At 38.5% G+C, this 25,476-nt stretch overlaps 1 protein-coding gene across 1 annotated transcript in view; it reads right to left on the bottom strand.

Moving 5' to 3' along the window:
* Positions 1-7,566: 7,566 nt before the first annotated feature.
* Positions 7,567-25,476, bottom strand: part of LOC139728636 (uncharacterized) — a 44,409-nt gene continuing 26,499 nt past the window's right edge. The window contains exons 6-12 of the mRNA XM_071639575.1: positions 21,785-21,849; positions 20,000-20,163; positions 15,679-15,806; positions 14,609-14,706; positions 10,044-11,172; positions 9,433-9,511; positions 7,567-7,996 (exon numbers count right to left, since the gene is read on the bottom strand). Of these exons, the coding sequence (XP_071495676.1) occupies positions 7,806-7,996; positions 9,433-9,511; positions 10,044-11,172; positions 14,609-14,706; positions 15,679-15,806; positions 20,000-20,163; positions 21,785-21,849 (1,854 nt within the window). The 3' untranslated portion in view covers positions 7,567-7,805. The remainder of the gene's footprint in view (positions 7,997-9,432; positions 9,512-10,043; positions 11,173-14,608; positions 14,707-15,678; positions 15,807-19,999; positions 20,164-21,784; positions 21,850-25,476) is intronic.

Here is a 25,476-nt window from a genome sequence, read left to right as displayed (position 1 = left end):
TGTATGTGTAAAATAAGAAGATATTTCAAAGTTGTACAGACACATTTTTGATATTGTACAAACGAAGCGAAACGTCAAAAGACATGCCCGCTGTATGAACTGTACTCAATTTTTATGTAAAGTGTGTAAAAACTTCCTTCTTTTATCAAGAATATATATTTTGCTTGGCAATCAAGAATCATTTTGTTTGTATGAGTTTTCACATCTGATTGATCAGTACAGGCAAGAAAGGTTTTGTGAGTTATGTTTCTGTTTTTGTTTTTGTTTTGTTTTTTAAAGATTTATATTCTTGAGACTAAAATGTATTCAGAATAAAAGTGAGGCATATACGATTGCTTATAAGATTCATCGCTCAGAAGTAGAGAAATGCTGAAAAGAACATTTTCAAGCACAGGTGATGCAAAATATTCCTATTCTTTGTTACTTGCACAAGTTTAAAGTAGTGTTTTACTCTTACACATTTTTAATTCTAATTAGAATTAAAGAAAAAAAAACCTTTTTATTTTGACTTATAGTCTAATACCCCTTTCATAAATTCAATTATGCAAATGATATCCGCATTATTTAAAAATAAAATTGGAGTGCGACCAGAGTAATTTTGACTTTTGTGATGCTGCACTTTTCCTTATAATTGCCGCATGGAGACCAGTTTGTGAATGGAATTCCTATAATATGATAAGGATAATTTCCAAGGTCCCTCAATGAGAGAGAAAGGGGGGATGTGCACTTACCACAGAGATTATCAGTCTTTTCGAGGAGAAGTTTTCTGATGTGATAGGGTTGCATCTTGAATTTAGCACAAAATTTGAGAGGTTATCAATGGTTATGTGTGCCCCAGAGTACGTGGCTTGTTTAGTTACTACCTCGTGTTTATCATGTCCATTTTTTTACTGCTTGTAAATGTGTCCTTTTTTTGTGTCCAATGCTATTGAAGCACAGAACTTAACTAGAATAAAGTATTATTTGAGTTTTTCTGTCCAATTATGTTCAAACTCCAAACTGCCAGAATGTATTCATTGGACATTTTGTATGTATTCTCCTTTTCCCATTTTAGATTTGTACGATTTTCCCTAAACAGTAAAGTATTTCTTGTCGCACCATGACATACACGTACATGCAAAATACTCCCTGAAGGTTTTGAGTTTAATTTTTTTGTGTACGAACAAGAGTATGAGCTTATGAAAGCATATTTCAATTCAGTTAGATTAACAGGGTCAAAACAGAGGTTGAAAAGACTGCAAAAACCCTGATGACTACATGTAGTATGTTATTTATTATTTTGCCATTGGCTCAATTCAATTTCATTTACTTTTATGGTTTTCCCTGCAGGCATCCTTTGTTGTTAACCCCGGAGTTTTGTGAAGTTTTGCTTCAATGTAATAAGAGGAAAAAAGGAATTGTCTTTACTAGACTGAAAAAAAAAATGACACACATCCTTCCAACAAAATTAAATATCAAAACATTTTGTTTCCAATTCTGGTCATCCTAGTCGTAGTATGCCAATCACTTTTCCAGTGCACCTTTTCCTCCGTACATGTCTGTCTGGTCTTCAATTTCATACTTTTTGTTTGTTTTTGTTTTCAGTTTGAAAACAACTTTTCATGCTCTGAAATATGCACAGATTTTTTATCTTGTATGTAGAGGAATTTATTTTACTGTGCATGAAAGATTTTGAATGTGTAGAATTTGGACCTATTGAAGTGCACAAATGCGTGTACATAGAATGTTAGAATATTTCACCTTGACCAGAGGTGAGAATTTCAGTCATATTTGTACCAAAAAAAAAAAGAAAATGTGTATAAAAGAAAGACATATGCTACAATTCACTGCCTGGTATGTCGTTAATGTTAATGAGATATACATCTTTTATGTTTGTGAATGTGAAATTCTTTCGATAAAGTAGGCGAGTTTGCAGTAATCTTTAACTTAACATGTGCCACCGGATACAGTGGCGACACTCATTCAACAGTGTGCAAAGTTAGCTCAGTTTTCGTGGGAACACGGCAAACCTGCAAGAATGGCGCACAAACTGGGTAGCCAGAGAAGGCAGCAGACTTGAGCAGTTGAAGATTTGCTATGAATGTGTTTTAGGTATATATTTTGGCAGGCAATGCAGAGTTGCAAAGCTTCTTGACATCTTGAGAAATAGTTGAGTATATGAATATAAGAACGACCCAAGTCCATGGAAGACCGTTTCGAGTAAACTAAAAAAAACTTCATATCTTTTTTATTTGTCCAATAATATTCTATTTAACTGTGATGGGAAGGCAACATTGTCTATACAAATTAGAACATTCATTATTATGACAATTAACATTTACATTAATTGTGGAGAGGCCATTTTGTGTGGTGGACTTGGGTCGTTCTTTGATTCATACACATGATTATTCTGCTATAGAGATGAGAGAAGGATGAGAGAGGGTGCTATTATATGAATGTAAGAATGACCCAAGTCCTTCATTCTTACATTATTATAAGATTTAACTCATTCATTTCAGGCACTTCCGGGGGTCATTAGGATTTATCATTTACACACAAGATGAGTCCATGCATAAGCTACAATTTCCCATGTCAAACTGAATTTGGCCAAAAATTGGACTTGGGTCATTCTTATATTCAGGTCTTCAATTGAATATTGTCCATTGCTTGCACCTTTCTTGGTTGTAAATTGGTGAAGCATCGAAGAGCTTCTATCAGGGAGAGCAAGGAGGAATAGGAGTATTAGTCTCTTTACTGGCAAAATAATTTACTAAATGCTCTCTGCTTTTTGTTTCAAAGAATCAAACTTTTCCTGCTTATGAATTCAATGGAATTGCAAGTTTGTCTTTTTCATCTACACTGTACTTGACTTCCCTCAGATTTTGTTGGCATAGATTCGTGATGATGTAATCAAGATACAAAGAAGTAGAGGAACAGATGGTTCAAACTGTGAATATTCTAATTGCAGGTATGCTGCCCTCTCACTGTAAAACAGTTTTATACATACAATGTACTTCTCTTTTTATCTATTTATTTCTGGATTTGGGATCTGCCTTCCTATCTTGTCTGTATCTGTGAATGATGTCTACTTTTTGCAATATTTAATCATTAGTGAAGAGTGCTGCCATGATCAAACTTTTAACAAGTAATGGTATCTCAATGTGCTTCCATTTCTGCTTTCCAACTACTGTCAGTGTGCATACTGTGTTCCAGTTTTTTACCCTGCTTTTCATTGTCCTACAACACCTGGGCCTTGTTGCTAGAAACTTTGCGTTTAAACGCAACTTGCAACTGATTGTCACTGGCCAATCAAAATCATTGTTGCATGCATGTCTTCTTAATAGGGCAGACCCTGAGCCAATCAGAATGGTTGTTTCAAAATTAGCAATTATTTGCAATTGATTGCAACTTTCTTGCAACGGGGCCCTGATCTTCGGTTGCTTCCATTTTCTGCATGCAGACGTGTCTGAAGAGGCATCATACATTTGTCTAGCTGTGACATGGCATTTGCTCCTGTGGTTATGATAGGGTTTTAGGTTTAGTTTGATGCAAGGATTAGGATTCAGGTTAGGGTTATGTTTGTGGGTGGAATTTGTGTTTGGCTTTTATAGCGTGCAGATATTATGTCATCTGAGCACTTGTCGCAGGCAAATGTCATGGAACTGTCTCTAGTATCTGGCAGCAGCTGCATGAAACCAAATGATGGCAGAATAAAAATAATTGTCACTCATTTTGATTTTCAGCTGAAGTCATCTGTGCTCCAGTTTAAGATGATAGCTGAGTTTTTTTTTTTGTTTTTTTTTGTGGTCATGCAGTTTGGTAATAAATTAGGACAGCATGATCATTGGTCTTGTCATCATCCCTTGATGTCACCTGCATCAGGCATGTGGTCGCATTCTTTTTTAACTGGTAGAGAGTGTACTGTATATCTGTTCCTTACCCCAGAAGCTTGCAATCGCCACACACAGAGGACAGTATTCCCGGAATCACAGTGCCAGTCTCCCATCCAGACCCTATCCTTGTGATCGAGCCATTTTCGTTCTACTGATTGCATTCCTTGTAGTGTAAAAGCCACATAAGGCATTTTCTTGCCAACCATTTACTACATTATAAAAAAAAAAGAGAGAGAAAATGTTTCACATGTGTACTTTAGCACTGAATTCGCATTGATATCAAGTTTGTTAATTCATTGTAGAATTAGGGTAAGATAATGAGGCTTGTTCCTTTTTTTGGGGGGGGGGGTGGGAGGGGAGAGAAAAGGCCTACAGGATCTTGATGTTCAGATTCCCTATATGTTTCTGTCTTGTCAGCAAGCAGGGATAGTCCCTGCTACAACAAGAGCTGGTCCATAGATTTAAATACCCGTTTGCCACAGCAGGTTGTTTCTTTAGAGAAATTTGTCTGCCATTCTCGCAAAAAACCTAACCTTGATGATTGCTGGATTTCTTCACAGTAATCCTCATGTAGCCCGAGTGAGAGTCTAGTCCTACACATGTGGTGCAAAAGTCTGTTCTTCCAATGAAAAGAGAAATCACTTTTAAAAAATTCAAACTTTTACCCTTCTCTCTTGCCAACAATAGGCACTTTGTATTCAGTTGGTTTTTGTGTGCCAAAAAATAAGAATATGTGTAGTTTCTTTGCGAAGTGAAGCCGTTTTACGCACAGCAATACTCGATGGTTGAAAGTGATAGTTTTCCACCAGGTATGGTGGGAAAAACAGACTGACAGTAGTCTCTCTCACAAAGTGTATTTTGTCATCATTATAATGTTATCCATTTTGTGAATATCTATTATCTTTTTTCTTTCTTTTTTGGTCATCGCCATTTTGTGACCAGTCTTCAGTCTGTGATTGACAAGATGTGAGGTTGGATAGAAAAACTCCAGAAATTTTGTGCATCAGGTTTTAACAGACCTGTTGACAATCTTTGGCGTAAGTTGCTCTTTCCAACTATGCACAGTGACTGTATGTAGCAAGTACAGCAATTACCAGTGCTTGTAGGGCAGAGTGATATTGCTAGTGTCAGTTGGGGGGGGGGGGGGGGGGGCAGGCAAAGCAAAAACTAATCTTTGTTGATACTGAAAGTTTGAAGTATTTCTGGTCATTCCATTGTTCGTACGCTGAAATCTTACGTTCTGTAGTTTGTGAATGGTGGTTGTCAAGCAGGTCGTAGCACTGCGGACACCAGTTTTGGTAGGTTGAGCAAAATAGTAATGCCAATGTATTCATTGTGAAGTGACAACATGGCTCTGACACCTTTCCAAAACAGTACCAATACCACATTGACAGGATATTTGATAGTCAGTCATCAGAGATACATGTATTCTACATCAATTTCCAATGTCTTTTTTTAATAAGTATTTGTTCATTTTCTCAGTCTGTAAGGCCTGGAGCCGGTTGATACAAAATACTCTGTACATCTGCAACTTTCAGTGGATGTAAATTAGTGACGCATGCACATACAATTGTAGACATCATTCAGTCAGCTGACCAGGACTAGCACAAAAAAGACTTGCTTCGTAAATGTTGCCAACTTGTTGCAGCTACTATATAGCAACAACCAATCAGCAGTTGGGATTTTTGTTGTACCTATCATCGTAGACGAAGATTTTGTGGAGTTTGTCTTCAAGCAAGCCCATTTGTATCTGGTTGGAAGTTTGTACGTGTACACCAATTTCAATGAAAGGATGTCTGCCCTGTGTTGAAGAATGAGAAATTGTATTATTTGTGATGTAAAATTTGCTCATATTTGCTTCCTTTGAATAACTGTAAAAGAAAAAAAAACTATCTCTGTATTCATCAGAAAGTGTATAATAATGAATCTATATATATTTGTGAAGCAATGATAATGAAAAATGAATAAAATGTGACTGATACAAACATGCAAAAACTGAGAAAATCTCTCCCAGAAATCATTTTGTGTTGTGCTGTGTATTGACTCTTTTAAAGGGATGGTACAGTATTGGTGGAGATGAGAATTTGGCTTTTAACTTTTTGTGAGATACCAAGAAAACACTTATGATAAAACACAGAGCATACCATTTTAAGAGGAATTCAAAGTTTATTTGATGAAAATCGGGTTTGGAATAAAACGTCCAGAAACAAAGTAAAACAAAGCAATCGTAATAAAGTGTGGGTCCCCACTTTATTAGAATTGCTCTGTTTTTGGATATCTCAGCCATTTCAAAACTAGTTTTCATCAAATAAACGTTGAATTCCTCATAGAATTATATGCTCTTTCATATTTCATAAGAGATTTCTCATTATCTCACCTAAAAATGTTAGAAACCTGAAATTAGGTCTCAACCAAACATGTACGTTCCCTTTAATATGCTTACAACAACAACAAACAAAGCCACTGCACCTGACAAGCACTCACATACCTGCAAACAAAACCACGATAAGGTATTTGACAGGCACATTTCTACATACCAAAAAGACACACAGCATTTCTTTGGAATAAAGAGACAAACAACAAGAAGTATTTGTATATGATGACTGATAAAAAAGTGTTACTTTAATATCCTGGAAATGACAACACTAAATTGCAGTGTCCTCTATAGACAAATGCAGCCCAAGCCTTCATAAGATAGATGGTCACAGACCATAAAATATGATTTATGAATCCTCCCTTTCTCTGCGATTACAGATTGCTCAAAACACATTCTGATTTCAAAAATTAGGTACAGGTCAACTTTGTTACATGTATGAAACCTCCCCATTCCAGTACACGCATATCATTCTGAAAAGATACTTTAAAAAAATTACCAGGGTAATGTATTGTCAAAATTAAAGAGAAATAATGATCACATTAACAGAAACAGCATACACAGAGCAACAAAAATTTAGGATTTGGCACTAAGATCATCAAATACTTCTTGGCTAGAAAACCCTCTAGACAAAGCCGTCTTGTAAGAGTGCCTTTTCATGCATGGGATTTTGCTATTGCTTTTGAACGTTTTGCTTTCGGTTTTGGTTTTTTAAATCTTGAAAACATGGGCCAAGACATACAGAGTCATCATGATTGGTATCTAGCTTGAAAGAAAGTTTGGCTTTACCCTCTATACAAATAGTGAATGGTCACGAGTGCGATGGTACAAGATTTCGCACGAGATGAAAGATAGAGGTGCTCTATTCAACGAGGCGAAGCCGAGTTGAATAGTGCATCTCATCTTTCACCAAGTGCGAAATCTTATTCCATTGCACGAGTAAAGACCATACACTATTTGTTTTACACAACACCTCAGAATGTCTACAGATGTGGTCCACACAGATCCTTGAATGTAGCACAGAAATGGCAACCATTTTCTGTGAAAGACGAATAATAGCTGCACAGTCACAGTCATCACGTACGTACGCGAAACCGATCGTTGGTTAGTTGTTGACAAAAATGAGTGACAAAAGTGCGCGCTTGTAAGCGCGCTTGTACAACAATTGCCGAATATGCGCAGCAAATATTTGTTTATTGTGATGTCTGAGCCATTGGATGAACAAACGAGTCAATGGTGAGTTAACACGGGAAGTCAATGGAAATGGGTGAGTCAGCCATGCGCTATCCATATTTGCTCGAACAAAATTGCACAGCTGACAGCCACAGCATGCGATGGAACTTTTAACTTAATGTCACGTCATAGGCCATCGACCAATCAGATAGCTACATTCTTTTTAGGTGTTGTATAAAATACCCTGATATTCTGTACATCCCATTTTCTGAATATATCTGCTTTGGATATTAAAGGCACAGGCGATATATCACTTGCCATTCTTTCACGTGGCATGCTCTGTCCATCAGTGTCCACTCAAGTGGACACTAACCATCCTCTGGACTCTAAAAGAAGTCGACAGCCTGCGACCGTCTCCTCTTCGAGGCTGCCTTGGCCGCAACCTTGGCCGAAGTCTTGGACGCCTTGCTCGCGGGCCTCTCGGGCGTCGGCTTCAGGGCGGAGTGGGCTGGCTTCTTGGTGCCATCGAAGGGGACTCCAGGACTTGCCTTTACAGACTGTCTGTAGTCACTAGCACCTGGGATTAGGTTTAATAGTAAGAACAGTGACCTTTTATTATTGCTATACTATTACAATTACATGTATTATTGTTTATTCAGCCGAATGACAATGACAAGTTACATAATGTACATTCCCATGGAAATGGCACAGAGTATGTATTTACAAATAGTATAAACAGGGAAGCAACACAAGGGCTGGCACCCACACAAGTAATTATTTTACTGTTGCCCCTACGCATGTGAGCCCTTAGGCACTGCATTCCCATAATCATCTATAATGATCGTCTTGAATCCTAAAAGATGTTGTTGTACAATACATGTATAATGGGATTCTGTTATCTTCCTTTTTTGTGTAAGTTTGTCGCGTAACAATGATTTCTATGACCATGCAAAATGATTCTTTGATAGACAACATCGCAAATGGAGAAATAAATCATCATATTATCATGCTTAACCCTAATCCCACCAGGTTTTTTGAGGGACTTGAAACCATCGGGAAGGGGGGAGGCCTTTTTGGCCCCCCCCTTAAGATCTCGGTCGTGGATCGCGCGATCCTCGCGAAAATTTGCTTTAAGGTAGAGGCCAATGTTATCCTAAGACTGTATAGTTAGATTTTTCAAATTTTAATCTATGTATTTTATATTAATTTAATTTATGCTAATTTACGCAAAAATAATATTTTGCCTATAAATAAAAAAAATAAAGCTCCAAGACTTCTATTTTTGGTGAACATATTCTCTTCAATATCCTCAACAATAGTATTGAAGCAAAAATTCGGCTTCATAATTATTTCTTATGTATTTTATTGTTTGTTGAATTTCTTATGTATTTCGTTGTTTTTTACTTTTTGTTTTTGTTGGTTTTTTTTCGTCAAAATTTGTCGCAAAAACTTTATAAAGCATAATCAGGTTAGAATAAATCATTATCAGCCATTGAATGTAAAAATATCCATTTCTATATGAATTAATTGCAAAAACACAATTTACATTGGATTTGTACACAAAATCCATGTTTTTGAGCAATTTTTGGGTCGACAAATTTTTTTCAGAGGGGCGTGGCTTCAAAACGGTTTGCCCAGGAGCGACAAATTTGGTCTCAAAAGTTGCGCGATACTTGAAAGAAAAAAGTCATAAAATGTCGCGGGGAGAGCATCACGCGTTGCGGAATAATCACGCGAAACGTCGAGGGGGGGGGGGGGGAAATGCCCCCCCCGGTGGGAATAGGGTTAAATGGCATTACTGATGAGAGAAAGCAGTAATGGTCATAGCAGTAGTAGTAGAAGTTACAAAGCCAAGGATTATATCAAGACAAGTTTTATATGGCAACAGACAGTGAATTTAATTTCTTTGTGCTTAAAATGTGTAATTCTACGGTTCCTCTGGGAAGTAAATTTCACATTTTACTGTCATTCAAGAAGTGAGAAGCAGTAAACAATGGTATGAGCATTTCTTACCTTGAAATTGGTTAAGAGAGAGGGCAATTTTTACCCGCTTCCTGGTCATAGGTGGTGTGTACTGTGGCTGTGCTTTGCTCTGCAAGGAACAAAAAAGTAACAAACACTATCTATGGTTAACTCTTATGGATTTTGAGGAGCGGCATGTTCCTAAAAACACAAAAACATGTGTACTGTAAATTCATAGTGTATCATATCCATGTTTTTAAGTCATAAACTTTACAAGGAAAACTCCTTTGAATTCTGAACCACTGAAAAGACAGTCTGATAAGAAAAGGTAACATTTCATAAGCAAAGCAAATGAAAATTTGACCACAACTGGATAAAGATTAGGGGAAGTTTTTATGAATTTGTAAAGTTTAATTAATTTTCACAAAACACTTTTCGAACAGTCAATATGAATATTCAAATGAGTATGTGATGTCATCACCTCACAACTTGGCATATAGTTTGTACACAAAATCTTGAAATTTTCATAGTTTTGGCTCAAATGCAATTATGTCCCAGTTCCCTTTTATTTCAAATTATAGTGCCACCATTGGATTGAATGAAGCTCCCTTGTTTATTTCTTTGTTGTGAATAAATCATCAATGTTGCGCATTATAGCTAACCTTGGCTTTTGCCCTCGGCAGGGTGCTCGGTACTTCACTCCGGTGTTTTGACTTCTTCACGTAAGCCACCGGCGTCTCCACTTTCTGAAAGGACGCGAAGACCGACAATTTGCGCTCAGATTTCTGCTCTGTAGAGTCCTTCCCCCTACTCATGTTGATCTCCATTGGGGTTTCCGTTGGCATGGCAACGTCATCACCCATTTCTGGGACACCGGTATCAGACTCTGTCAGGGTCATCTTCTTGCTCTTCTTTCCTTTCTTAGATTTCCTCCTCGGAGTTTCCGCTGGCACATCTTCATTCTCTTGGTGTCCATCAAGCACTTTTTTTGAAGAATCAACCAAGAATGGTGACTTTAATACTGCATCTTTGTCGGCAGGAACAACTTCCAGTTTGGGCGTGGCATCAGTGTCTGCGTTTGGGGTGGGCGCGTCCTCGCTGATTGCCGCCGCCTTTTTATGCTTCTTCTTGTTTTTCTTGGACTTCATTGGCATATCAAAATCATCCTCAGCAGCCTCAGCCCTCTTGTCGCCTTCGACTGCAGCCTGCAATCTGGCTTCCACGAGAGATTCCTTGTCTGATGATTCCGTAGCACCATCTTCCCTAGTGAGGTTCGCCTTGCCGCCCAACTTCCTTTTTGATTTGGAAGGTTTCGTCTCATCGCTCTCCATAGGCCTGCTCTCATTTGTCCCATCATCCTCTGCCATGTCTGCAGTATTACTCTCACCACTTGTCTTTCTTTTCGTTTTCTTCTTCTTTTTCTTTTTGCTTTCGGTCTCCACAGCCTCCGTCTCCACTTCATCCTCCTCTCTTGCTCTTCCTGCATCATGTCCACTCAAAGCGGTCTCTTTGCCCATCTTCCTTGGCCGTTTCCTAGCAACCTCCTCCTCATCATCATCATCAATAGTATCTTCCTCTCCATCGTCGTCGTCGTCATCCCCATCTCCGCCCTTTGCTCCTTTCTTCCCCCTCCTCCTCTTCCTCCTCTTCTTCTTCTTCTTCGCCTTCTCGATGGCTTGCAGCTTCTTCCACCAGGGCAGGTCGTCCTGGAGATAGTCGTTATCTTTCTCATTCCTGATCTCCTCGAGAAGGTTCCTCATCGGGTAGATGCCTTTCGCCAGACTCTGGAACCTAGAAATCAGATGGTGAAAGAAGTGAAAGGCCTGATTATTGCAGGCAAGCTTCATTCGATGTTTGTTTGTTCCATTTGTGTTTCCTTTGTCTTTTTTTGTACCAAATTGACATGAATTTGGATTCTGACAGGTTTTGTAGCTTTAGGACTTCATTCATTTCTTATAGTTAACTTTACAGTGTTGGGGGAAGATATGGCATTTCTATAGATCAGACTTCACAGCAAACTCATCACATTGCTGAGAATCCATCTTTCAGAGAAAGGTCTCAGCTACAGGCATGCAACTAAACAACACATCAGCAAACATTTGGAATAAAAACCATCAATATCAAGATCATTCCAAGTATTAATCAAATTAAAAATATTAAGTTGCAGTATCCCTCTCAAGCAGAATCCAGATACAATTTTCATGCTTAAAAATACATCAAAAATTTATATTGCAAATGTGTGTATAAAATGAGTTACTCCCTGTATCTCACAGAGCGTTCAACAAAATAATTGCCTGATATATTCTGAGTCAAGCTAATTATGAAGCTTTTTGCTGTCATATATCTTCCCACAACAGGTGATTTTTTTTTTTCTGTATTAAATCATGACTTTTGAGCATTTCATGTGCAGCACATGCAGAGCTGCCAAGTCTCACGCATTCTGCATGAGACTCAAGCATATAGGGGGCGTCTCACGATCTCACGCATGGCACCCATTTTTCTCACGCATCGGGCGAAGTCTGCAACTTGGGCCTATAATAAAGAGCATAGCTTAAAGGATTAAAGTGATAGTTGCACTTCCTTTTGTCTTTCAAAATAAGTAAAAAAATGCACCTGCTCGTACCATAAAGAGCTGAAAATTAAATGAAAAAGCTCCCTACCATGGGAGGAGGGGAGGGAACCCCTCCCACACCTTCGCTCGCGCACACATTCGCGCGCCGAGATGCCGAGTCATGAAAATCTCACTCATAAAATTTGTTTGAGCTTGGCATCCCTGCACATGTGAGGAATAGGATAAAAATCAATGCAACAAGCTAGGTCCTTTTGGTTGCATACAGGAAAACATGCTACTTGTATGTAATTTACTGACAATAAAATGTTCATTTTTCCCAAATGTGACCCGCGACAACAGTTTCAGGCAAAAGTCGCAAGAGCAAATTCCCTCCTAGGCGGGGTACAAAGATTTTGACCATTATTTTTGTCGATTTAGGTTTTTTGCAGTAATCGAATCTTTGATATGTTTTCTACATCTACACTAAATTTCATAGCATAAGACTACGTTTTTCCTATCGAAAATGGAATTTTAAGCACCCTATGTTGGATCACACTCGTCAGTTTCGAGCTTCTTTTGAACTCCGCGCCAATATCCCCAGTGTTGCTACGGCGCGGGGTCTCGCATGCGATTGGCTGGTGCGTCGCATACATTTACATAATTCGGCTTTCGAGACACCAGTTGCAGCGTTTGGGAAATGCATTGTCCACGCGTGCACGATTACATGCTCCATTGTTCATGCTATAGTGGTTTATATACGCTCGCTGTGTAGTGCGTGCTCTTCGTTTGGCTTTCTATCCAAACTATTCTACCGCAATGTTCGACAACGGAAATGAAACAAAAATCATGTAGCGTGACATAACCGTGTGAAAAGAAAACTAGATATTCTCAAACTTGTCTACTTGTACATGTTGTAGAAATTATGACAGCATGAAGGTAGATGAGAGGAAAGGAGCGGTCACATGTGACTAATTATATTCAAATACTACACGTCAAGATCGCACCAAACTAACGAGTCGAGTTTGTTTGTTTGTTTGTTTTGATTTACTTAGCACCACTGAACAAAGCAACACATGCGTGTCTTGTAAAAACAACACAAACAGGAAGCGTGACCCTTGCCAGCACAAGCAATGTTCTGCCTTCAAAAGGGTCGCCAATGATATAGACAAATCAACCACAACGAAAACGCGATTTGGAAATGTGTGGATTCGCCACCGCTCCTGTTATATGCACACGGTCATGGCGTGTGGATGTCATTGCGTAATGCGTGCACCAAATACACATGTACATGTACACCATACAGCTGTACGTGCAATTATCGTATTCACCGTCTTGAAAGACGTACTGTAAACAAATCTGAGCGAAACGCATTGCTTTTCGGCTCCATACGCTGAGCTCCGAGGAAGGTGCCCGGGAAATTTGACTCTCTCAGTGAGCCAATCAGAAGGCGATGTGGTTGCTAGAGGCGGAGCTTAACATTGAATGGCACCATCGTACGGATGGGTGATTCTCCCCTCGCATCGTGCTCGGACATAGTCTTTGAGAAAGAGGTGAATGTTCAAAGCCTGTTTTCTCGCAATTTTGTGAGGCTAACAACTTAAAAAGTGCATTTTATTTCTCTTTCTATGCCTACTTATGGTGCCAAAGAATACAAGTGTTTTATATCAATGCAAAGCTTAGGAAATGGGCAATGTGATTCAGTGAAAAAATGAATTTTCAAAATTCCCGACTTTTGCCTGAAACCGTTGTCGCCGGTTACAAATCAAATTTTCCATTATCTTTTTTAACCACACACTTGCAAACACAATCACTTCTATGATCAAAAACATCTCATCACAGAGCAAATTCGATTGTAGATATAGACTTGCCAAACTCATCCATAATCTTTCATTTGTAACTGAGTAAAATTTGAATAAATAACTGCAGCCTACACACTGTAAGAGTATTAACTAGAACCTTTCTCTAGGCCCCATAGAATAATGGTTTCTTACTAATGAATGAGTAAAAGTGATCTCCACAGTAACTTACTATTAAAATATTAACACTTCTCTCTGTCACACAGTAATTTGTATGGCAACGCTGCACACTGGCACTGGTCCGACCATCCCTGACCAGTGAAAATCACTGTCGGACCAGTAACTTTTTAAGGAATGGACCAGTAAAAGATGGAAAAACTGGGCACCTATTGGTCTGACAGACAGGCTGTACCAGTAGAAAATATGGGTAGGCATGCAGCCCTGTATGGCTGATGGGCCCTTTTCATACAGTTTGCCAACTATTCCCAGTGTGTGCGAGTCCCGACTTACACAAGCAAATGATCTCACTCCATTCATTCATCTCAAAGAGCAGCAGGGTGCTAACCCGGCAAAGTGGTCCACCCACATATACCCACACCAGAAAATGGGCAAATGATGCCGACCCCTTGTGGTCCATCTCAAGTGACTAGAAATAGTCAGCTGGCACAAACAGGCACAAACGACAGATGACGAAGAATCACCTTAATCTTGCATTTGGAGATGTAACATCAGTGGCAACTCTTTCTCAGACATACTAAACACCTACATTGTATAACTCATAACCAAAGAGCAAAGACTTCCAGGTTTGTTGCTAGTGAGCAGATGAAGCCAAGCCTATAGTCCAATAGTCTAATGCCACACAGATATTTTCATCCCTTACCTGGTCACCATCCTGTAAACTGGCTTTCTGTTGCGTGCCGGAATGTTCTTTTCGCTGGCTTGTTTGAATAACATGTCGGCAATTGCCCCATAATCGTACTGTTGAGAGAGGGGTTAGGTCAAAGCTCTGATTAGAATTGATATTCAGAATGAGGAAAAAGGGCAGGCATTATCATTTTTTTTTCATCTCAATACAGACAAAAATTACAATACAATACAATTTTTTTTCCATAATGTACTATTCATTATTATGCATGTATTTGGTATATGAAGCAGCATGTGAATTGGGAAAATAAAGCTGGAAAAAAAAACAAAAAAAAACAATACAATCACATCATCTATATACATTTGTAGCACTCTTACACAGTCAATGACTGGTTTCACAGCACTTTACAACAAAAATCAGTCACAAATTGGCATTAAAAGAAAAGTCATAAGATTCTTCTTGAAGACATCAAGGGATGGGGAAATGCGGATGAACCGAGGTAGATTGTTCCACAATTGCAGTGCAGTCATCACAAAAGCATTGTCCCCCATTCTGCTGTAGGTTTTGGGTGCATGTTACAAATTACAATTATAATATAATTACAAATGACTTTACAGCAGATAAAGATTTCATTGTGGCATGATATGTCATTATTTACTCTCCCTTGCATTAAGCCACATTAAAAGTCAACATTTCTTTCGTCAAACAATGCACAAGGACAGAAGCATTGTGGTCTGGCTTGCACCCAGGACCTACCTAGTTACCACTAGCCAAGCACACCGACCACTAGGACTCTGGCATCCTAGCCACCAGATACTGTAGGCCTATGTATAAGCTGATATTTTCGTGTACAGATATTTTCCCGAATGAGGAGGTCAAAGACATTTTCGCGAATTGACACCGAGGCTAATAGTAAGTGCACCATTACCCGAGCACATGGCGACACCTTCACCTGCTATTGAATTCGCGGTCCAGCAGTGATTCGAGAAATTTGCAAAAACTAAACCCTCATGAAAATATTTAACAGCTCATGCACTAAAGATATTTTTTGGAGATGCAAGAAACAGAGAAGGGAGATTTCTTACCTCTAAAGGTGGCACCATCTCTTCGGGAAACATGACTTTCTCCAAAATATCAACGTCCTCCTCCTCCTCATCATCTTCATCTTCATCTTCATCTTCATCCTGATCTCCCTTCCTCCTCCTTTTCTTGGCTATAAAAACAAAAACCAAAAGGAAAACTGGTATTCACTCATCACTGCCTTCAGTTTGAAACATTACTCATAAGTTGTGTTTCAATATCCTTGAGTAAGTTGGACATTCACGGTTAAGTTCTATGTTTAACCCTAAAAAGACTGGGCTATTTTGATGCCTTGTAGGACTGGGGGGGGGGGGGGGGGGAGGGGGGGCTCATTGGCCCCCCCCCCAAGATCTCGGCCGTTGACTGTGCGATCGCAAGGAAAATTGGCATGCGTGTCACCCACAAGGTGATCTACAAAACAGAATAGGTAATTATTTCACAAATATTCACAATCATTTTTGATAAATTAATCATGCTTATCTATGCATGAATTTAAAAAAATGGATGTAAATCTATAATTAAATGTCCAAAACTGCTAATTTTTGGTTTAGGTACTCTGTGTAGAATTCTTATTGAATGTACATCAAAAAAACGGCGGTATCAAAATTTTTTTCTTATGTATTTCATTGTTTTTTCAAATTTCTTATGTATTTCGATGTTTTCGAATTTTTTGTTTTTCATTGTTTTTTTCATTGGAAATCATCGGCGACACTATTTCAATCATAAAAAACATGAAATTAATTGATTTTGATAGGTAAAAGTTAAAATAACGATACATTTGTGAATTTTGGTCAGAAACAGAATTTGCATTGGATTTGTACATGAAATCACATTTTTGAGCAATTTCGGGTCTGACATGCACTTACAAAATATTGCATAACTTCAGAACCACGTACCTGGGTGTCATGAATTTGGTCTCAAAAGTTGTGCAAGACTTAAAAAAAAAAAAGTCGTAAAACATCGCGGCGCGAGATTTTTTCGTTCCAGATTTATCACAAAAAATGTCGAGGGGGGGGGGGGGCCCAAAAAGCCCCCCAGTCTTTTTAGGGTCAAGTAACATATTGACATTTTGTACGTGATGCCATCTCCCTTTTTATGGTAATCTATGTGTATTCACTGACAATGGCAAAACATTTATCCATTTTCTTTTTCAACCATACAACGCATCTTCTCCACTGAATATATTTGGAAAGCAAGTTGAGACTATTGAATATTACTTCTAATTTCACAGGAAGAATTTACAATTACCAACAACATGACATTCACTGAAATTGCCTTACGTCAAAACAGCCCAAACATACACGTGTATGTTCGTTGAAAACCTATAAATGTACATGTACCATTCACTAAGTAATGCATTAAAAATATAATTAACTTCAAGCTAGACCAAGTTAAAAGATACATGGTAAAAGATCATTACAAATGTGCCATCCCCAGACCTCCTCCATGTGAGAGATATATTTTTGTTTAATCAAAGAAATATTGCACACAACTCCAGCATTAAAGGAGACCTCTGGATGATTTTCAGATTTTTTTCATTTGAACAACTATAAATTAGTTGTACTGAGGACAGAGTTTCAGAATTTGTGATAATTTGGATGAAGAATAAGATCATTTTCAAAATTCAAAACAAATTGCAATGAACAAGGATGACATGGCAGAGTCACCATAAGAATGCATGAGTTGTGGCTCAAGGAAACATAACAAAAGAAGAAGGCATGCATAGATTATACATAGGTGAACTCGCAAGCAAGCGGTATTATAATGGATTACACTGCTACATTTCTGAAATATGTGAACCTCCTATGGCATCATCCTTGTTCAGTGAAATTTGATTTTACAGGTTTTTCAAAGTATTTTTTCTCTGCTAAAAAAACACAATAAATTTCACAAATCTGCACATGGAGTTGTCGATTTATGTACTACATGATGTGAAATTATGAAAATCGTCTGGAATGTCCTTTTAAAGCAAAAGTACAGTGACAAGATTCGGCTACACAAGCAGTGTGCTCATTCCTGCTAGCAGCATAAACTTGCATACACTCCTTTTATCAAAAGAAACCACAACCCAAAGAGAAATGTGGATTGAGTGAAAGCAGCAACAATAGTAGAACACATCTATGAAAGTTTGAGGAAAATCGAACAATCGATGCAAAAGTTATGAATTTTTTAAGTTTTGGCATTGGAACCGCTGAATGATGAATGAGGTGACTACTAGAGATTACAGTGTGTGAGGTTATGTGTGGACAACAATATAAACTAGAAATGTCGCTTTGGCGACTGGTATGCCTCCGCCATAATGCATGATTTTCCCGATAGGTCTAGATAGTACATGTGGACAATGTGTAATTACATTTTCACAAAATTGGCAAAATATTGAAATAACAAATTTGTCACAAATGTGTTGAATGTTCACCTTCCTTGACCTACATTTGTAGGTTTAAGTGGATGAATAGGAGAGCATGTATCTAGGGATTTAAGGACTTTAACTTGACTTTGACCCATTCATACATTTAGGCATTGAGTAATTTTCAAGGTACAGGTGTGGAGAATTGGTGTGAATTTCTGAATTGAATAGTAAATTGTTACCATTTTCATCTGGCCCTTGACCCTAAAATTCATAAGATAATCACTTTCAGGTAGAACATGCATAATATGTACTAAGTTTCAAGATCACTTGAGCCACTTCTGAGATATGGAGGAAAAAGTTAGTTCAGCACTTTCACTTGATCTTTGACCCTTTGACCTTTGAGGCAAAAGAAGAGAATTTCCAGAGAATTTCTATTAGGTTACACATGCATACACCAAGTGTAAAAAAAAAATAACCCTGCTGGATTTGCATAAATATGAGGGAAATAGTAAAATTTTGAAGTGTTGCACTTGACCTTTGACCCCTGACCTTTGACCCCATGAACCCTACATTCTCTAGATAATCAATTCCAGTCAGTACATTGTATGTATGTTCCATGAAGATACCTTGAACAATTTTCCAAGGTACGGAGAAAAAAAAAGACGTTTTAATATTTTTACTTGACCTTTGACCTTTGACCTCATGACCCAAACTTTCACCAGAGAATCTTAATTGGGTAATGCATGTATACACTAAGTTTCAAGAAAATATCTTCAGGCATTCAATAGATAAGGTGGAAATAGTGAAATTTTATGTATTTGACCCTGACCTTTTGACCTTTGACCACATGACCCAAACTTTCACCAGAGAATCTTAATTGGGTAATACATGTATACACTAAGTTTCAAGAAAATATCTTCTGGCATTCAATAGATATGGTGGAAAAAATGAAATTTTATGTATTTGACCCTGACCTTTTGACCTTTGACCTCTCACCAGAGAATCTTAATTGGGTAATACATGTATACACTAAGTTTCAAGAAAATATCTTCAGGCGTTCAATAGATATGGTGGAAAAAATGAAATTTTATGTATTTGACCCTGACCTCTTGACCTTTGACCTTTGACCTCATGACCTAAACTTTCACCAGAGAATCTTAATTGGGTAATACATGTATACACTAAGTTTCAAGAAAATATCTTCAGGCATTCAATAGATATGGTGGAAATAGTGAAATTTTATGTATTTGACCTTGACCTTTTGACCTTTGACCTTGAGCATGTGCATCCAAAAGTTGATAGGCACAACTTCACCCCCTAATACACATACATGCCAAGTTTCATTAGGATACCTCAACAGGTTTTGATAGTTACCTTGTCCACAAAATTCATTACGGACGGACGGACGGACGGACGGAAGGAAGGACGGACGGACGGACGGACGGACAACCCGAAAACATAATGCCTCCGGCACCACTTCGTGGCGGAGGCATAAAAATATACATGTATATTGGGAATTACACAAAAATTCATTTTTTATGAAAATTACACATTCTACCAACTTGATACTGACATATGTTAAGGGTAGCAATTATTCCCCCTGCTTTCTGAAAGCAGTTAGTCAAGTGCTCTTTCATTATGCTAAAAGAGTGAATTTTTTGTGGAATTCCCTTTATATTTTCTTTATATTGTTGTCCAAACATGACATCATAACCTCAAGTAGTCTCCTCATCCAGCAGCTCCAACACCAAATCTTTAAAAATTCAAATTTTTTGCACGGATTGTCCAGTTTTCCTCAAACTTTCACTGATGTGTTCTACTAATGTTGCTGCTTTCACTCAATCCACATACTGTATCTCTTTGGGTTTTGGTTTCCTTTATAGCAACATTTATCAATGCAAATTCATATTATCAAGCACACAATAGCTTCACTAAAGTACACTATGGATATTACAACCTCTATACTATAAATTTACCTGTTTTATGTCCTTTCTTTTTCTTGTCGCTCTTCTTGGTCCTATCCTCATCTGATGCTATCCCTTCATCCTCCTCCTCCTCCTCTTCCTTTTCCTCTCCGACGTTTGACCTCTCAACCACATCTTGAAAGATGTCTTCAAGCATTACATCTCTCAGCTTCTTGCTGCAAACAAAAAGAAGATGGAGCAAACTCACCTTATTAAGGATTCTTTTCTCACACTACGTGTTCATATTAAGAATATAGACTTTCATGTCATGCATTTTTTTTTTTCATGCCAGATCAATGTACAATAAGCAAGGTGTAAGTTATTTCATGTAGGAATGCCAGTTGGAATGAAAGAGAGGGCATAAAATACAGCGGACTCCCATTATAACAAAGTCCTCGGGACTGGCAGTTTTCTTTTGTTATATCAAAATTTTGTTAAAACCGAACAAATAAATTTAAAAAAAAAAACATAGAGCCGATAATTTTTCGACCTGGATTTTTATTTCGTTGTAACCAGAATTTTGTTATAATCGTGTTCATTATAATTAGAGTGCACTGTACCTGTACATGAAGCTACTGTGTATACAAAAAGGGCCTGAACTTTGATACTACACAGGGCCTGAATTAAGGCTTCTGCCTGAAAACTGGCATCCTTGTTTAAGAAAACATCTACAGGACCAATGATTGCCAAGAGTTCATACCAGCTCATCTAACATGTTTTTCACAGTGAAAACAAAATTGGTTGATTTTTATGAGTGCATTTCTGCTGAAGAACTGCTGATGGACATTCTAACTCTAGAATGAATTAATACAAGGCCTTGGGACACTCTGTGATCATTTTCTCATCAGTGTGAAAGTGAAATATCACTCTTAAACAGATTGTGAACACTAATTTCTCTGGCTCTCGTTTCAGGTTCAATTTTCATATCAAACTAATTGAACCTCTGCTTTTACATTTTCTTTTTTTTTTTCTCTCTCTCTCTCTCTTTGAGGCTAGGAACCTTGAATTTTTCACAGTTCTTGACTGGCAGTAGTAACATCTGGTTCAATTTACAGATCCAAATCAAATATAATATTCAAAAAAAAAATGGAAAAAAGAACTTACATAAATAAACATGCAGTTTCAACCAATTCGAAACAGAAAGAAAATTTACAGAGGATATACCACTGACCCCATACCATCACATGATGAGAGCTAATTATTTACATCAAAATTAGACTAAGTATCATAAGATCATGAAAGTTAAAGGTCGTCACTATGGTATTCAATCTTGATAGACTAAGGGGGCATTTCAAGTAAGTCGACTTAGCAATAAATTGCAAATATTTTTGGCACATATTGCAACTGACAGATCAAACGTAACTTGCAATCAATCACAACTTTTCGTTGCAAGAAGCACACTTGCAATCAATCACAAGTTGCAATTAATCGCAATCAAATGCAACTTTTTGTTGTGAGAAGCAAGCTTGCAGTAAATTTCCAAGTTGCAATTGATATTGGGGATATGCAATTACTGTATAAGCTGTTATTTTCACATACAGATATTTTTGCGAATCAGGTCACGGACATTTTAGCGAGGTGCTGTTTTCGCAATTTGACACCAAGGCTGTGGTATTAAAGTGCACTATTACACTAGCATGGCGACATTTTCGTGTGTTGTTAAATTTGCCATTCAACAGTAACTGGCAAAATTCATGAAAATTAAACCCTCGCAAAAATGAGAGCTTTTACAGTCATTGCAATTATCCTGCAAAGCCCCTTGTAATAGTGTGAATGCCCATTGAACACACTACTCACTTCAGCGTCTTTGCCACCAGTTCTGCGAACGGTGCCAAGAAGGAGGATGCCTGCTGGGGTGTGAGCTGTCGTGAAATCAACCAGAAAAAATAAAACACACAGAGACTTTAACCATATTATTTGAAAAATGGGGAAAAAAACACACAAGAGAATAAGGAGCAGGACAATAGTGTTTGTGGTGAAGAAGCATCACACCGCATACATACAACTTGATATGCAAGTAAACTCACTGTACACACTCACTGGTCACCTACTCACTGTACACCTACGATTATGCCCGCCATATAAAGGTTAACGACCTCTGTGGATTTAGAAAAAAAAAAAAATCTAATGCAGAGTCAAAACCTATCTTTCAGGCAAAAATCATACTTTGGTTTAAAAATGGAAAGGGTTGCACACCCTTGTGCGCTTTTAAACATCCATATCAAGTGCCTTGTGTATAAAATGTATTGTATCATTACCATTATTATTAGTAGTAGTATTATCATTACTATAGTAAACTATAGCAAACCAAATTGCTAATAAAAACAAACAAATCATATTTTCTTGATTCTGATGAAGCAAAAAACATACTAAATATTGTAACAGCATTCTACTTGGCAGCTTGGCACACACATTTGTATCACAAGTGACAGGAAGTGAAGTTCTTGGATGTTTATTTTGGACTGAGCGTATTGGCTGGTCACTTTTGCGCTATGGATGCCCACCGACACGTACAATTGTACAGTACATGGTACTTGTGCGATGTACTCATACAATGTATAGCATTATGTATGTCTGACAGCATCAACATTCCATGAGATACGTGAAATGTTGCCATCACAAAAGCTACGCTTCATGACATTTTTTTCTTGAAGTTATATAAAATATGTACATGTATGTCACACCACAAATTGCGCAAAATTATGAATTCATGCACAAATTAGGCTTTCAGTCAAATTTCATAAAAGCATTATCATTTTTTCATTTATTCATTAAAGGTCCTGTTTACCATTGGGAGCAGCAATTTCAAAAATGTTCAAGATATCACATTTGAAGCACATATTATGTAGGTCTCTTGTATCACAAAACATCCTACCATATAAAATTTTTGCAATAAAGCCTAAAATAGAAGGATATATCAGTATTTGTTCTAAAAAAAACATAACTGTAGATGATTTAGTCTGGAAACATTTTTATTATAATTATTGTTCACACTTTGTGTATTTAACAGCATACATAACTATAGAAGCACTCTGAGAGCGCAGACCTCCGCCAAGCAGGCAGCTCATTTCCACCACTGATCTTGTTCTTCCATAGAGATATCAGTGATTTCCACCTATAAGTACTTATAATTTGTGTGCTGAAAGTCGCCCCATTTCCCAATATAGAAGCCTTTGTTACGTCATAAACCCTCAGCTGTACGGCGCGCCTCGCCCTAGCAGAAACTAGAGCACGCACTATGGTGCACGCAAGCAAACCTCAAATACGCGCAGCCTGAACTTCCAAGTTCATTGACCCTACCTGCCAAAATATCAAAATATCTCGGATCACTACCAAAAGTTAATCGTTTGGTACTTGTGTCATTCTCAACCTTTCCTGCAAGTTTCATCCCAATCCGTTAACTACTGTGAGACAGCAAAGTCTACCTCCTTCTTTCCAGTATAAGTTTGTTATGTACATGTACCTCAGCTGGGTTAGGTTCTTAGACAGTCCCACATCTCATTAACTTGTATTCTATTTCTGTCCCACCATTCTCATTCCTTTCCCATCCATGTTATTCCTTCCCCATTCATGTTTACAGTTATCACCTCAGCTTGTTGTCACATCTGATCCTTTTGTTTATCATTCCATGTCTGCAGTTCTCACCCCAGCTTCTAGCCACAGTCATCCAGTGTGTTTTCATTGGTTGTCTTCATGAATAGGGTTGGTCTCTTCCATTTCTGCTACTCCTATTGGTCCTCTTAGTTCATTTAAATATGTAAATATGTAAAAACAGTTTATGCAGATCATGTTCATGATGTTGAGTTTTGCTGAGGGCAGGTCAGCCTGAAAATAAAGCAGTGTGCTCCTCAGGACTTGAAGCGTGCAGGCCTCATGTTTACAGTCTGTGTCCCTAACCCTGTAGCTATCTTACAACTGGTGGCAGTGGTGGGATAGCTAAGTAATACAGGTGGGATCAAGCAGTACTAATTGGATCAAGCTTTAACAAGTTTGTGTGACCTGCATGAGAATTGTTCACCCTCCTTCACATCTGTTGTTTGAAGTTAGCTGTGTTAATATCTGGTCAATGAGTGGATTCATGTGGTGATATCTGATTGATATATGTGGATTCATTTAAAACTCTGGATTATTAACTGGATTATCATCTTCACAACATGACATCCTTTCGCCTTGAGCTACCCGAAGTGTTTACCGGAGAAGATGGAAAAAACTTCCACCAGTGGGTACGTCGATTTGAAGTAGCAGCACAAGCATTTCCGGATAGCTCAACTAAGCTACACTCCCTTCTTCCAGCAAGACTTGCTGGATCAGCATTTACTGTTTGGGAGAGCATACCTGACTCCGAGAAGAAGGATTTCAAGAAGGTGAAGGATAAACTCTCGCAAGTTTTTGGTCGAACACAATTCTTAGATACTTTCAAGTCCTGTATCACTGCCCGCACTCGCCGACCAGGTGAACCGCTTGAAGTTTTTGCAGCAGCTATAGCGTCAATGGTCGAGGAAGCCTTTCCTGCCTACGACGATGCAGCCAAAGCTGGAGAAAAATTTAGGCGCTTCATTGCAGGGATCGAAAAGACTCTCCAGGTCAAGGTGTGTGAACTAGGAGGCAGCAACTTTGAGGAGGCCCTGAAAATTGCTCTTCGAGTAGAAAGAGCAAGTCAGTCACAACAAGACGTCAGCGTACAAGTAGCAGTGACAAGCCAACCAACCAATGACACAATGCTGGCACAGTCACCAGAAATGCAGCTCATCCTACAAAGGCTGAATGAAATGGAGCAGAAATTTGAAAGGATGAACTTGAAATTAGAAACTGCTTCCAAGTCAAATATCCATCCTAGATCGAAGCCCAGATCTCCACAACGTCATAACAGTCGGGAAGAGAGGTTCGATGACAGATATCAGAGACGCCATGATTCCCGATCACCAACCCGTTCTATGTACCGTTCAAGGGAACCAAATCGCTACCAGTCTTCAAGCCCACACAGACGAGAATGGCAACGTCGTCATAGATCGCCAAGTCCTCAGCGTGCCTAACAACATCTCGACAGCCCAGAAGCGAGATTCGATGACAGATATCACCGTCGCCACGACTCTCCTTCACCAACCCGGCATGTGTACCGCTCGAGGGAACAAAACCGGTATCAGTCTCCACATCCACACCGCCAAGAATGGAGACGTAATAACAGATCTCCAAGTCCTCAGTATGCTCGACAATATCAACATCTCCATCCCTCCCGTGAAGCTGACTCTCCTAGACATGCTCCCTATCGTCAAGTTCGCTTTGATGATACACCGTCGGAAAACTTCTGGTAGTTGACGAGGAGGGCCACTCATCAACTCCATCTGCCAAGGCCCAAAACCAAATTCCTGTAGACTCAGTTTCTTCATTGAACTCACCCTACATCCCAGTCATCATCGACAATGTCTATGCACTTGCCTTCATAGATACCGGAGCTCACATCTCTCTCTTGAGTGCCGATTTTTTATCAT

Source organism: Diadema antillarum, unplaced genomic scaffold (genome assembly GCF_040938485.1).
Source record: "Diadema antillarum isolate AM-2024a unplaced genomic scaffold, OU_Dant_1.0 seq00000188_RagTag, whole genome shotgun sequence".
Classification (NCBI taxonomy): domain Eukaryota; kingdom Metazoa; phylum Echinodermata; class Echinoidea; order Diadematoida; family Diadematidae; genus Diadema; species Diadema antillarum.
This window is presented reverse-complemented; position numbering and strand designations above follow the sequence as displayed.